Here is a 15076-nt window from a genome sequence, read left to right as displayed (position 1 = left end):
GGGGTGCAAATACTTTGACACAGCACTGTGTAAAGAAATATCAGAAAGGACAGGCTGTGAGTGGCGGTCCCCCCGCCGTGCTGCACGCAGGCCTGGGCTCAGCGAAGCCTGTCAAACATTAGACAGCATGTGGAGATGAAACAATACAAACAGGAGAAGGAGGAAAAACGCACGTGGCCCTGAGATGGAAACAAGGCGAGGGGAAAACACAAATGAAATCGCTGGCAGAAGGTAGACTGTACATACTGTACTCTGAGAGGTGGCACGCTGCCCAGACGGGCCAGCTGCCAAATCTGCTGCGCAACAAACACAGGGAGGGACGGACAGACGGGGACAGAAGGACAGGCGGAGAGGGAGAGACACACAGAGACGCAGAGAGCGAGGCGGCGGCGGCGTCTGAAACGCTCCGCGACACGCCGCGCATACCAAGGAGCCTCCCGCCTCAGCGCCACCATATTCCGCCTTTTGTGATGCGAGCTGACGGAGTATGGCGGCGGAGGCGGAGGAGAAAGGGGGGGGGGGGGGGGGCTCGGTGAAGTGTCGTCATTACAAAGAGACATGATAAAAAAAATCTAGATGTGTTGTCAGACCCGGAATAAGCCCTGAGAGTCAAACGGTGGAGGCGGAGGAGCAGAAGAGAAACGAAAAAAAAAAAAGGAGGAATAAAAAAAAAAAACACAACAAAAAGTATCAAAGAAGCTCCGTCTCTTCCCTAACCGTGGCCCGTCTCCACAGAGGCGCTCGGCTTGCCTTTAACTCCAGACCAAAGCGGCGATGAATCGACAGCGATGTGCGCAGCAGCGCAGGTTGATGTCGCGCGCCGAGCCACGGAAAGAGGAAAGAAAAAAGTTTGTGCACTCGCTGCCACTGCTGCTAAAAATACACTGCCCACATCTTCCGCTCGGGCGCCTCTCTCACGCTGGAGTGTGCGGCTCTTCCTAGAGTTTTCTCTTTTTTTCCATTTGATCACCTAACACCGGCGTCTCGTTCAACGACAGCAGATCTCAACTCTGACTCACTGCATTTTGCTGTGAGGAGACCGTTTTCAGAAAATGTGTTTTCAGGAGATGCTTGTTGACCCTCAGACCCTCAGAGTGGAGTCGAAGGCCTGCCAAACGTTTCCTAATAAAAACCTGATACACAGATGTTCCCCTTTTGGCACCCGCTGGGAGAACAAAACACCTTTTCCTGTCTTCCGAGATTTGCAGATTTGTAATAAATGTATTTATTTTTATTGTGTAAATGCTAAGAAAAAGACACGGGATATAAGGTAAAGATTGCTGAAAACTTAAAGCAGGAACAACTTGAAACTAGTATTTCATCTTAGCGTTAACCGTCTGATGCTAAAAGCAACCCAAAACAAATTCCTCAGAATAATATTCCATAAAACTGATAATGGGGCCTTTTTAAACGCACACATATATTTTATGCTATGGCCCCAGATGATCAGAGGGAAGATCATCGATGTGACGAACGCCCAGCAGACGTTCCCTGACATCTAACACAATGCCGGTTGTTCACAGAGAGCTGTATTCACAGGCATTACTGGAAAGTTTAGTGGAAGGAAAATGTGTGGTTGGAAACGTACTGCATCGATGCATTAATTCATGCAAACGGAGCCCTGACCAAGTACTGAGAGCAGAAGCTGTGCACGCCTTTCAGTAGGCCCACATTTCTGTATTTTTAATATTTTTTCCTTTATTTGTCTGATGTAAAATGCTAACCTGCGAAAGTGAACTTTTGGTTTTCTTTAACAGGAATCCCCAGGAACAGGCACAGTCTCACAATGAAAGATCTTTTCTGATCACGACTCCATGACAGCAACACTCCTCAGAGTGGAAGTCGTTTCTGAGTGAAGACTCAAAGAAGGCTTGTTTATTTAAAATAAGCTCAGGGGGTTATATAGTGAGGGTGTACTTAATATCTGAGAAATAAACACAGAGACAGTAATGCTAGTCATTAAGCTAATTATGCTAATTTCTAGTGATAAAAAAAACATCTAAAACGTAATTATTTATCATTTTTTTAAAATATTGTGTAAGCGCAGAGCTGTGTAACAGCGGCTGCTCTCTGTCATTTATATCACCTCTGGCCCTGATAATAAAAATAATGAACAATCACAGAAAAGATTCTTGTTAATTCTACATGATATCACTCCTTTGTAGTTACAATAATCTTTTCTAATAAGTAACATGTACAGAATGTTTAAAAATAGAAATAGAAGAAAAAACGAACAAGAAACAAAAAGGTGAACGATCAAATATTATGTTAAATGTAACAATTTTTTATCCCAAATGGATCATATAGAATAAATATCTTGCAATATGCTGCATATCTGATATTTAATTATTTATATAGATTTAATTAGAGATGTTTTTACAATACAAGTAAATTTTCAGTGTCTTTTAACTTAACTTTAGGGTTTAAATTTAAAGTAGATTGTGGCCTTTTTAATAGTTCTTACAACCGGTATCGGCAGATCAGAGCTTTACAAAATCGGTGACTGGGGACGGAGGCCGACAGTTTAAGGATTTTAGGAGCAAAAACATCCCAAAAGTATCTAAAATCTCACAAGCACAAAGTTTAAGTGATGTAAATGTGTTAGCAGCAGCTTCAGGATAAGCACATCAGAGGAAATGACTGGAGTGACTAGAGACGTCGGGCCGTAGACATCTACAAACCTTTCTGCTCTGACGAGTGACGCAGAGGAAGGAGGGCCGCGGCTTCGCTGGGTGGCTGTCACATGTTTGCGCAGCGAGGATTGTGAAAACGGGGAGTAATTTAAAAATAAACAGGGAATATTTGCTCGGAGCAACTTGTGCTTGTGACACACTGAGCTGTGCGCTGAGCCAATTCACTGGCGCAGCGTGAGTTTGTCATTCATCGTTGTCATAAACATAGCGAGGCTGTCAGCATCAGTGTCAGTCACTGTTAAACTGCTGCTAAGACACCAGAAAACAGACGATTCCTGTAATTACGCGCCGCAGAAACCCGGACCGGGGACGTCGCTGGATCCCAAAACACCTGAACGTTTGAGCTGAGGCGTCAAAATCTTTGGGATGGCCCAGATTTGGAGCTCGGAATGTCAAACTCCCCGTTTTGTTACCAATAATCTCAACAGATCCAGTTTCTATTTTATGTCTTTTTAATATTTTGTGGCACTGACGGTCTTCACTCACAGTAAGCCGATGGACAGAGATAGAAGGGAGGCCTGCAGCAGAGCTCCCAAAGTCTGCAGCCAGAAGATTTAGTAGGAAACAGTTATTTCCTAAAATGGGATTTGACTATGATTTTCACTAGGATATATTATACCGCCGCAGTAAAACATACATTTATTTTAATACATTTTTCGTTTCCCCAGAGGTGCCAGTAAAAGTAGAGGATGCCGGTTAATATTATTTCTGTGAACCATGAAAGGCTGCTGCAGTGTTATCCCCAGATCTTTATTCTTGGTGATATAAAACTGAAATGTCAGACACTGAGAACAAGACGGCTGCATTTCTGAAGCTGGAGTCTTAGAACGAACTTAACAGAATCTAATGTTGGGGGAGAGAATTTCAAAAATCTAAAATTGAGCAAACATGCACTGAAAGTAATAAACACTTTAGCGTTTTGCACATGCATGGTTCCTAACGGTCTGGATGGGACTGGGAACCGGGGGGACTTTCCGAACAACATTGGTCAGAATCTGAAAATTAGAACTATAAAAGTCCCTTTTTCATTAAATGTTACCAAATCACAACCTGAGTTCAACATTGTAGTTATTTTCGTCTCATCATTGAAAAGGCGTCCACTGATGTTGTGGCCAATAAATCCTTTTGGATTGTGCTTTAGAACTTGTGTTATGGTTCTGTAATTTAGTTTCGTATCTGAGCTTGATTTAGATCAAAAATAAAGATTTGAAACTTTTATCTTAACAGAGAGAGAATAAGGCCGTTAGAGATAAACTCTGTAACGTTAAATATTAACTCATTATGTTATCCAGATATTAAGAAGCGCTTTAACGCAGGGGAATCTTCAGTGTTGTGTTTGTTTATTATGCATATATTAAAACCTGACAACTGTGCAAGCTTTTTAAGTCAAGCATTATCCAAAAATGTTTTTTTTTATTTATATATATAGAAATCCTTACATGTGCACTGGTCAAACTTAGAAAGCAAAATGTCTCCTTTGAACCTTAGAAATGGCTTGTAATGATATTTTAATGTTAGTAGTTTACTCTGTTAATCGGTTTACTCGGACACGGTGGAATCCAACAGCTTATTTTATTTTATGTTCATTTTATCGTTACCTGAATGAGAGAGCAAATGCATCCGTAGACGGAGGCTGTCCAGAAAGCTCTTCCCACAAAGTTCACAGCTGTAGGTCTTCATTCCACTGTGCATCTTTCTGTGGACAGAGGGAGAAAAAAAAACAATCTTATAACAACTATAAACCATTGGTTAGAGTGTAATTTAACTAGCCAGAATGGCTTGAATACTGCAGTAGAATCAAGAAATCACTTCAACAGAACCTGTCTGACAACACGAAGTAGGCTAAAAGAGCTCAAAAACAACACGTCATGCCACAATCTCAAGAAATTCTCTAGACGATTGGATAAAGGATAAGTGAAAACAGTCAGTCAGTATTTATTAGCGTCTCATGACCACTTTTCCTGACTAAGATTATGAGTAGACGGCAGAAAGTGCACAGGGTGTCTCTGAAAGAGTTCCATTGCTTCCTTTCTCAACCCAAAAAGTCAGATTTGCAGAGACCAGAACAGCAAAATCCTTCCAAATCACAGAAAGGCAAAGATGACCAGTGACCTCTGCGCAGAATATCTCCAATGAGTTTTTTTTTTTTTTTTTTAACTCGGGACATGTTATGACAAAACCAACTGGTTTGACAGTTTAAGAGAAAATGTTACACTTAGGACAGCAGATAAAATGAGACTCAGTTCCACAGCTACAGGTCAATGGAGCCCGACTGGGAGCCGGCAAAGAGAAATTCAAGCGAAGCTGCAGCAAACTGAATCAGAATGCTTCCCTCATTCAAAGTCGCAGCGCAGCTAATGGCTTTATGAGCAGGGTCAGGGCCTCGATTGGCAATAAATCGTCCATTTCCAAACGGACAGTCATTAGGCTGACACACAGTTTAGGTGCACAAGGTCAGACAAGAAGAAGGGTCAATATTTGATTATGTGGCAAAGGCCTTGAAGGTTAGGTAACTAAATAACAGACCTGAGAGACTAACACTACAACCGTCTGTGTTACGAAACCTTCAAGGACCCCACGGCTCGGTGAAAAGCATATTATTCTTGAGAGATATCTAAAACAGCGCTCTAAAGCAATTAAGGTGACAAGAATTGCCAAACAACTGCCACAGAGCCTTAAGGCTCCTAAATACTTCAAATACTTCATCTTGAGAGCGGCAGCACTCTCACGCCCACGGAAGTGATGATTGTTCGTCGAGTCGGTGCCGTTTCAGAGTTTAATCTTCCGCATCAGTCACACAGCTTGATCTTAACGGGGAACCAAAACCAAGGCAGGTGGCGAGGCCAGAACTGTGGCGCAGAAAGAAAAGCGTGTGATTCAACGTTCAGGTGAAAGAAGAAGAATGTCAAACAGATTTCACAATCCCGCCGTGAAGTCAGGTGGCACAGACCGATCAGCAGAGCGAGGTCTTGGGGAAACAATGCCCTTGATAAGAGATCCGCTCAACTTGGGCGAGATGACAGCCATCCATCACGCCGGCTCTCCGAGTCTCCAAGGAGGAGGTGGAGCTGCTCTCCTGAAACATGACTGATTGGTGTCAGATGTCGAATGCAAATTGATTTACAGCTTTCTTGTGCACCTCGAATCCGACGTGGGGGGAAGACGGCAGCGGTGACGAGACAAAGACAGACAGAGATTAGGGCGCCTTCTCCTGCGTTGGCTGCAGGAGTTTAAGCAGAGTGCTCGCGAGTAAGTGCTGCATAAAAGACTTAAAACTGGATGAGGCAATGTTAGGAGGGCAGATAACCAGTCATGATAAAACCTAATGAGATAAACTGGCAATCAAAGGAAAATTAACTTAGCTTTGGAAGATGCAAGTGAACGAAAGGTCCTATAAATTATGAATTTGCTCCCAAAAAGAGAAGAGAGAGACAAAAAAACGAGAAAGGGAGAGAGGGAGTATGGAGACATCTAGAAATTAAAATAATTCTACCTAGCGCTAACCCTTCCACACAGACCAGTACTTGCAGCCCGAGTCACCAGGACTCTGGATGATAGACCAGACAACGTCCGCACAAACTGAGGCGTTGGGGAGAAGGTTAAATCACACACTAGACAGGGCAATGTGGCTATACAACTGGGCTGTCCTCAGAAGCAAACAAGAAATCCAAACAGGGCTCCAGCCAGCCATTGGACCCCAGACCAGCCATGCTTTGGGAGTTTCAGATGTTTATTTTCTAACCATGACGTCCCAGTGCCTTTCAAAGACTGGTCCACCCCAAAGATCTGGGCTCCTGGTATGGTGTTAGGTGTCAGGAGGACTGTGAGCAGCTCTAGGGGGAATCAGGGGAAACAAAGCAGCTACTGGGCAAAGGTACGGCCCAGTAGAGAAGAGCAACATCATCAGGCCAGGATTCTGCGGTTCATTCTGATCTGAAGGCCAGCGCTCAATCCTTCATGGAGAGGAACGCTGCATTAAGCGAGGAGTTAAAGAGGCCGTTTATGTGAAAAGAACCGGCCATCATTAAACAGGGTGGAGGCCTCCAGGTCCAGTTGCTGCGAGGATGACGCAACCCTATGGGAACAACGAGCGGCCATCAGAGCGCTAACGACCGGTAGCTAGGCTGATGGTCCTCTTTTGCATGGGAAGCACCAGTTTTGGTCATCAAACTCAAACTTGTTGATCCACTATGCGAAGGTTCTGCTTCCTGTTTGCTTCTCACTCCTCAGACGAAACGTTTCAACAAAGAAGAACCCGTCCGGATGACTTTTCTACCTTCATTACTGAAACGCTTCCTGGACAGTATATCTGATGCGTCACTGAATTATAGTAGCTTTACATTCCTCTGATCCAGTTCCTCTCAGTTATGTCCAACAGCCGAGGAATGGGACACGGAGAAAGCGAGCATATAGACGGATTACATGTCAAACAGCTGCTGTTACAAACATAGTGCCACCATTCAACAGCAACTGTCTCTCAACTACGTCGCATTCTTCTGCCACTCGTAGTCTGGAACGCATATTTCACCGCGGGGTGAAAAAAACAGCTGCATCTTCTCTCTGATTCACTGACCTAAATCCTGTAATTATCTGATATGTTGAAGCTGCAGATTAAAATCCTGAGAAATTAGTGTTTTTAAACGGTAGGCCATCTCCAGAGGTGACGAGGTAACCTGAGCAAAGCTACAGGAGGTGAGGGGGGGGGGGGGGGGGCATACGTGAGGTACTCACTTTTACGCCGATAAGAGGGGAAACACACGTAAGCGGCGAGCTGCAACACACACAGAGCACAAAGACTTTCTAAAGGCTTTTGTGTCCTGCCTCAATCTGACCATTGTGCCCCCCAGACAGAGCACCGATAAGGCATGGATGGACTTATTAAGGGCACTCAAAGTGGAACCAGCGCTTCGTTTAGCTTTTTCTTTCCTTCTTTCTTTTCTTTTAAACTCTCTGAATGTAATGCTGATGAGCAAAGCGTCGTGTCTGCAGCTGAGAGTGTGTTAAATTTAACTACAACTGCGAGCGCTGTGCAGCGAAAACGCACATTATTGCAGAAGAGAATGAAAACGATCCTGTTAAAATAATCCGGCGTATGGAAAGTAGAGTTTAGGGCGGTTAGGAGCCTTCCCTGGCTGATGCTCGGGACAAAAAGGCTTCTTTAAAGGATATAAAGCACAGGGAGCCGGAATTTATTTATTTATTTTTTTACATTTTAACATTCAAATACATAAAAACAGTAAATTTATATATAAAAAGAAAAATAAAACTGCAGTCAAGCTTCAGAATAACTGGACGGATCAACGGATGGCGACCTAGCAGTGGGACGAAGCAGGGATGGATGGAAGGGCAGTGTGTGGTGAATGGAGGATGGATGGATTCCTGCTAATGTAATATTTAGTCTGTTGGACAGAGTCTCATGGCACCAGATGCTCCCACTGGACACAAATTACTTTGCCCACAAAGGTCAGTGACAGACCCTCAGATGAGGAAGAGAGAAAAGAAGAAAACAGGCGCAACTGTTCCTAACCGTGGTGGAGAGAGAGTCAGACAAACGGTCAAACAGAATAACAGATGAATCGATGGATAGACAAATTTAAAACAATGGAAATAAAAATATCTTTACAAATCAAAATCTGGATTTCCCAGACCGACTGGATGGCCGAAACTAGATGAAGCCAAACTAACGTTCAAACAGCCTCGCCTGGGGAAACCATCGTTTGTGAACAACTGCTTGGTGGCGGATTCATTTATTGATCTTTAAAGAGACATTAGAATACCAAAATCAAAATGATCTGCTCATGCTTTGCTGCTGAGAACGATGCTGGAAGGTGTGTGTGTGTGTGTGTGTGTGTGTGTGTGTGTGTGTGTGTGTGTGTGTGTGTGTGTGTGTGTGTGTTTGGGCGCGCGGTGGGAGGGACGCAGGCTGATTTGAAACAGACTGACTGTAGCCATTAAGGAAGTTCTCATAAAACTCGTTCAGGCCATTTAACTCAGTTAATAATCAACTTTGTCCAACAGTCACTTTTGACAGCGGCAGTAAATCTGAAATTTATGTCAACAGAACATATGCTGATCACCTCGTGCGGCGCGCCTCCTCGTAAAACGCAGCGCCGACCGAGGCCCGCTCGGCTTCAGTCGTGTGTGTGCGGCTGAAATGTGAGCCGATTACAGGCCCGTGTTATTGAGCCGTAACAGCTTGCCTGGTGTAATTCAGAAGCTTTTCCTTCTTTCTTTTTCTTTTTTTTTTCCTTTTACCGCCTCATATTGCCGCCGGACTTGGCTGGGTATAAATCATAACTACTGCTACGTTCGGTGAAGGAAACACACAAGCTCCCCACCTGCCCTCTTTTTCATACGATGTCTACAGAGGTAAGATGAGGTAAACGGCACCGCCACCTGAAACAGGAGACCAGGTAAACAAAGACAACAACAAACAAAGATGATCCACTTCGCGCTCTTTGTAGGGGAGTAAATAACCCGCTTTGGCACGATGCAACGGTATCTGGATTTGTTTGGATGACGATGAGATTTCCTGTCAATGGAGTCGATATGATGCGATACAAAAAACAAAAACATTACATGTATCAGGCATTTAAATCCAAAGCAGCATTCTTCTAATTTTAATATATTAATATATCACCAGTACACTTTATATAGGCTCATGCATCAATTTCAAAATAAAGGTGGATCCTTTATTTACAACATGTAGCACTGCATTTTACGAGCTGTATGCAACAAAATTTTGTTCTGTACACACTCTGTGCATACAATATGACAAATAAAGTTGTCTAAGTCTAAGTCTAATCCTAAAAGTAGTGATTCGGATTGCTATTTTAATTCTGCATCAATCGTTATGTCGATATATCGATGTATTGCGCTCTCGACATGAACTATCGGGACAGTCACTTGGTTAGTAACCAAGCCTGTCCAAACAACTGCCACTGTTTTTAATTTAATACACCAGATCTCTGTGGACACTTTCGTGTTCTGCAGCTTGAATGAGAAGAGAAAAGTAGCCTTAAACATTTACCCAACACGACAGGCCAACAGCGACGAAGCATTGAAACGGCATTAAAAGGAGACACAGGCCAATAAGCATTGCTTTCCAAATGTAGCTCCGTTAAAAGAAAAAAAAAAGACTTTCCAATATCTCCACGGCATAAGTGGTGTAACGCATGGCAGAAATAAAAGCCTGAACAAAGCAAGTATCCATTTGAAGATGAAAGCTGCTGCTGCATGACTTCCCTGTCACTGCAAACAAAGCTGAAATGATGCACAAGGCTGCTGTGTGACACTCGGGTGGCTGATCCTAATGCAGCCTTAAGTGGCCCGGCGTGCAGCCGCCACCTCTCGTTTGGCTTTGCCGACAGAGACGGCGGGAGAGGAAGTCCAGGGACTTTTGTCAACGGGACTTTTTGCTCCGTTCTGCACTGAGAAAACACGAGGATGATGGAGAAGAACATAAAAGGAGTTTGACCCCCACGTAGATAAGAGCCTCGTTTATTTGTTGTCCTCTGCAGCTCGGTCCTGTCTACCGACGCACCGTGTGAGCTTCCTAACATTTACATGAATCCTTTCAGTCTGGAGGAGCAGGAGAAAGCAGCTCCCTTTGCTGTCATCTCCTCTGTCCAATTTCGCCGCCCTCCCATCATCCCACCTCTCTGTCTTCGCTCAATCTAAATGTATCAGGCAAGGCCGCCGTAACGCCGCGCGGCGAGGGCTGTTTATCCAGAGCCCTGCTGCACATATCAATGACTCGGCCCCCGCCGTCCCTCGCCGGGGAGACGTTCATATAAATTCAAGCCACACACGCCAAGCGCCGAGGCACTCGTGTTGAGCATAGATGAGTGGTAGGGCAGCAGGAAAAGAGAACAGACAGAAGAGCGAGGAGATTTTCATCCTTATTGAGTTATTTATAATATCAGACACCGACCACGGGCAAAATGTGCTTCGAGCTCATATGAAGAGAAAAATAGCTGCACCTCTCACCCGTGATAGAAACCACAGGAAGCCTATTTTAAACAGTGACATGTTGCATCTTCTCTGTTCTATGTATGCATGGTGTCAACATGTAGCAGCGAGCAGATAGATCACAGCTTTAATAATGAAAGCAATTATGACCAGTAATAATGGGACATAGAAACATCCAATCAGTTACGCTTGACATGCAGAAATATTAAATTCCCACTGACTGAAGTCTCCAGCCCATCATAAATGGTCAAAATAGCATCAATTTATCCAAAACAAACCTACTCAAGGGTACTTAAGCAGACAGAAGACAAGCATCGGGTCCTTTTCGAGGTCTAACAGTCTTAGACAAAAGGTTCCAGATGTTATAACCCTGAATAAATGGCAACCTATTTAAAACCAAATTATAATGGCACCGTGTTAAGTCTAAAACGGCGGTAGAAGATTGAATTGCCCGAACGAGAGACTGTACGGACTCCAGACTTTCTCCCCATCTGTACAGGTCAGTCATGCCATCCTCTTCTCTGCTGCTGTGCTTTATCCCTTTATCCCATTAATTCATCACAGAAAAGGTGCAACCTGTTTTTTTCCCCCCTCTACATATCAGAACAGCTGAGATTAAATATAAGACCAGAAACGGCATCCAAAGGTGTGAAATTGACCTAGTTCTTCCACCCCCCATAGAAGATACTCCTGGCTTTGAGTTTCCATATTTTCTGGGTTTCCTTTTGGTATAGAGCCATTGACAGTAATAATGCTAACATTTACTGTATTTACTCTTCTTTTTCCCCCCTCTCTCATAGAAAGTACTCCTGGTTCAGTGCATCACTGTTTTGCCTGTGTCTCCTTTCTAGCTTCTCAACTACCAATCAGGCAAAGGACCCACTCTTACTGTGCCTGGTTCTGCAGAAGGTTTCCACTTGTTGTTCCTCTCCACTGTCACCACGTGCTTCCTCAGGAAGAGGGATTGCTGCAAAGTCTGCAACTTGATGGAATCAACCGGACTACTTCAGACTGTAACTGTTCTACTGAAAACGACTGGATTGCATTTTATTTGAATTTAAGTCAAACTGACTAATTGATAAGATTAAAATTGAATTATCTGGACCAATCTGAACTGAGTTTGGGTTAAATTGCATTTAATATAATTGGTTGGCAATTTTTTTGTGAATTTAGGACCTGAGAATTGATTTTACTATCCACTGAATAAGGACAGATTTCAATGTTGGAAAACAGGTTGTTAGTTGGTTGACGGGATAATTTCTAGCCTTAACAATTCCTTAACGATTATTGAAGACTGGGGGATACAGAAAATATCAAAATAACAGACAGGAAATGAAGATGAAGAGGCTAAGCAGGCGTTAAGGCGGTGTGGGGTCAGCTGTGGCCTAACAGCCAGTTAGAAACCCTCCTGACATCTGTCAGCGTGTTCTCCTCGTGTAATCATGGGTTTTCTCCAGGAACACACATGTTTAGTGTAATAACCGATTCTAACTCGCTGCTACCAGATGTTCTGTATGGCCAAGTTGGTTTCTGTCTCATCAGATGATGGAAGCATCAGGTTTGCTCCACATATCCCTGAGACCCCCCCACAGTAGGGGCTGCTGCACAGCTCCAAGTGACGGGCCTTGCATTCGATGACAGCATCACTGTTCTCAACTTCAATGCCGTACATCAGGAGATTCGCCATGCCGACTCAGACTGCTGAAGAGTAACGGTTCATATCCTGCACAGACTACTGGATCGGTGCAATGAGAATGTACAAGGTCTCTAAAGTCCCACCAAGAACATTAACGTGTTTCTTTCCTTGAAACGTGTTGCCACTTGAGAGCTTTTTGCATAGCTTTCTTCTTATGATTTTAGTTTGAGTAAAATGTCACCCTGAAAGACAATTCATGAATCAATAGTTTCAAAACAGAACCGGCATCGTAGAGCCTTGATTAATTACCGCTGCGCCCGTTTCTGACAACCATTCTTCTGATTATTTATGAAAAACAGACATTTTTCTGCTCATTTTAGCAAGCAGCTGAGGAGCCAGGGCCTCCATACACAGGTACATCTCATTAAGTTAAAATATCATTGCAAAGTTAATTTATTTCAGCAATTAAGTAACAACTTCCAAGCATTTTTTTCCTATTAATTTTGATCATTATGACCTAAAGCTCAAAAAAAAAAAAAAGAATCCGGTTCACAGGAAATGAAAGTATTAAAAAAGGGACAACTGTTATGGCCGACACAATCATGTTGATTAAAGATTAGTCCAGCAGACGGTAATTGACCACTGAAGGCCATTGCTAAAGAGACTGGCTGATTAAAGTATATTAATGGAACGTTTGGTGGAAAGAAGAAGTCTGCTAGGAGAAACGTGTACAAGCAACAGATAGACTGAGAGAAAAGCCAATTTAAGGGTTTGGAGGAGAATCACACGTCAGAGTCAGATGGTTAACAGGATAAGGACTTTAACGGTGCCGTTCCTGGAGTTGAGCCACTCTCAAACCAGAGTCAACATCAGCAGCACCTTCCATGGGCTCAGGAGAAAAGAACCAGGCTGTCGCTGAGGCGTCTAAAGTGCTTTTGTGAGATGTATTTAAATATTTTTTTATTGGTCTAATATAACATTTCAATTTTCTGAGAAATGGAAATGTACCACTCTTTGCAACTAATTATATCTGTTATAGGAGTTTCAGTTTTTAATCAGAAATAATGAAATTAATTCAGTTTTCAATTATATTCCAAATTGTTGAAATGCATCCATTTGAATTAACCGCTCACATGTTAATTAAATTTTATCTCGTGTACTTTTTTTTTTTATTTACATTTTTCTCCCTCAGGGAGAGTGGAGGACAGAATTTACTGTTGGACTGATTTTTAAGAAAAAATAATTTAGATGGGAGGATTCATAAACTGTGTATTTACACAGAAAAGGCACTTAAGATTTTTCCCTGTTTCTGTCACAAACATTTCCTGGAACACAACGAAAAATAAGTAACGATTTAAATTTGCACTTCTGTGCCAATGCGGTTAGAAGAACCACCTTTTAATGCTGGAGATCAATAACAAGACGCTTCTAATTGTGTTTCCTCTGGATTAAGACTATTTCAACTTAATCCCAGTTAGATACCTGGATTCCCCAAAGCTTAGAAGGTGAGCTTCACACCTTAAAGCCCCTTAGTGTAACGAGCAAAGCCGCTTCAACCCGTCTTCTACTGTTAGACTCAATGCAAAGCGCCTTCCTGCAGCAGCAAATTCATTTTATGCAACGAGCGGTGCCACCGACAGCAGAACGTGACCCAGAGGGCTGCAGCACAAATCCTGCGCCTGGCAGGATGAGTTTTAACTGGAGAGAAATTATGAATCAACCAGTGAGTCAGAAAACTGAGAGTAACATTAAGGAGCTGCAAAAATCCACTTCATCTTAATTTTATTTAACCTGGACTATGTGAGCATCACTGCAGACCCACAGAACGGTGGTACAAGAACCACTGGTGGTACTTAGGCCGCCTCTAGTGGTACTCAGCAGATATTTTGGTATAAGTTATGTGGTAAAAATACAGAAATGGCCCTGGGGACGGGTATATTTTAGCAGCCTTAGTACAGATGACTGGAGCTGCGTGTTTAAAAATAAAAATCAGAATTATTTTGGTCAGTATAGAAATCCCCATTGCTTGAAATGATTGTTCATTGAGTTGTGAAACGCTGCATTTACTGCAGCTTGACAACAGGGAATTACCTCGATTAAACATTTTCCCCACACCTTCTTGTTGAGTCTTACCTTAAAATAACTGATTCAAAAGACAAATAATATGAGACATTTATCCTCCTTTAACAATCTCAAAAAGTAAAGAATGGAATAAAATAACAGAATATCAAAAGGAAACATGAATCACCAAATAAGTGATAAAATAATAAACCAAGTGTTTGTCACATTTAGTAATAGATAAGACCAAGTTCTGTTTTAGTGTCCAAAGCTAATGAAATATCTGGTTTCATTATTTATTATATTATGTATATTCCAGAGAAAATAAACTGAGCGGGGCACATCCCCTCACACCATTATGTCTTTAACCCACTCTCTCAGTAAATGTATTTCTCTGCATTTTGAATATTTAAGCACTTTGGTAAGATGTTCCACTGAGGAAGGCAGTTGCCCATTTCAAAGATCCATGGTGTTACAGATCATTGCATCTGGAATAAACACATTTAATTAAACTGTCATATGCAAGGCAGCCATATTGGAACTTCTAAGGACACTATTACTGATTGTTGCATATTCCACACGTACAAATTTACTTACTAAAGGTTCTTTGCCATCATGTTGCAGTCTGAGTTATACCCAGTTATGCTTAATTCTGCTCTTTCAAAAAGCAAAAAGATGTATTACTTGGGCTACAATCAAATGAACAATCTCAACCTAC

General features: G+C 42.6%; 1 protein-coding gene across 1 annotated transcript in view; it reads right to left on the bottom strand.

Moving 5' to 3' along the window:
* zbtb16a (zinc finger and BTB domain containing 16a) overlaps nt 1–15076 on the bottom strand; it is a gene marked incomplete in the record, with an annotated part of 327435 nt that overhangs the window by 232597 nt on the left and 79762 nt on the right. Inside the window, 1 exon segment of the mRNA XM_036142739.1 lies at nt 4292–4389. Within this exon segment, the coding sequence (XP_035998632.1) occupies nt 4292–4389 (98 nt within the window).

Source organism: Fundulus heteroclitus, chromosome 11 (genome assembly GCF_011125445.2).
Source record: "Fundulus heteroclitus isolate FHET01 chromosome 11, MU-UCD_Fhet_4.1, whole genome shotgun sequence".
Classification (NCBI taxonomy): domain Eukaryota; kingdom Metazoa; phylum Chordata; class Actinopteri; order Cyprinodontiformes; family Fundulidae; genus Fundulus; species Fundulus heteroclitus.
The sequence above is the reverse complement of the archived record's forward strand: the minus strand, read 5'-3'. Positions and strand labels throughout refer to the sequence as shown.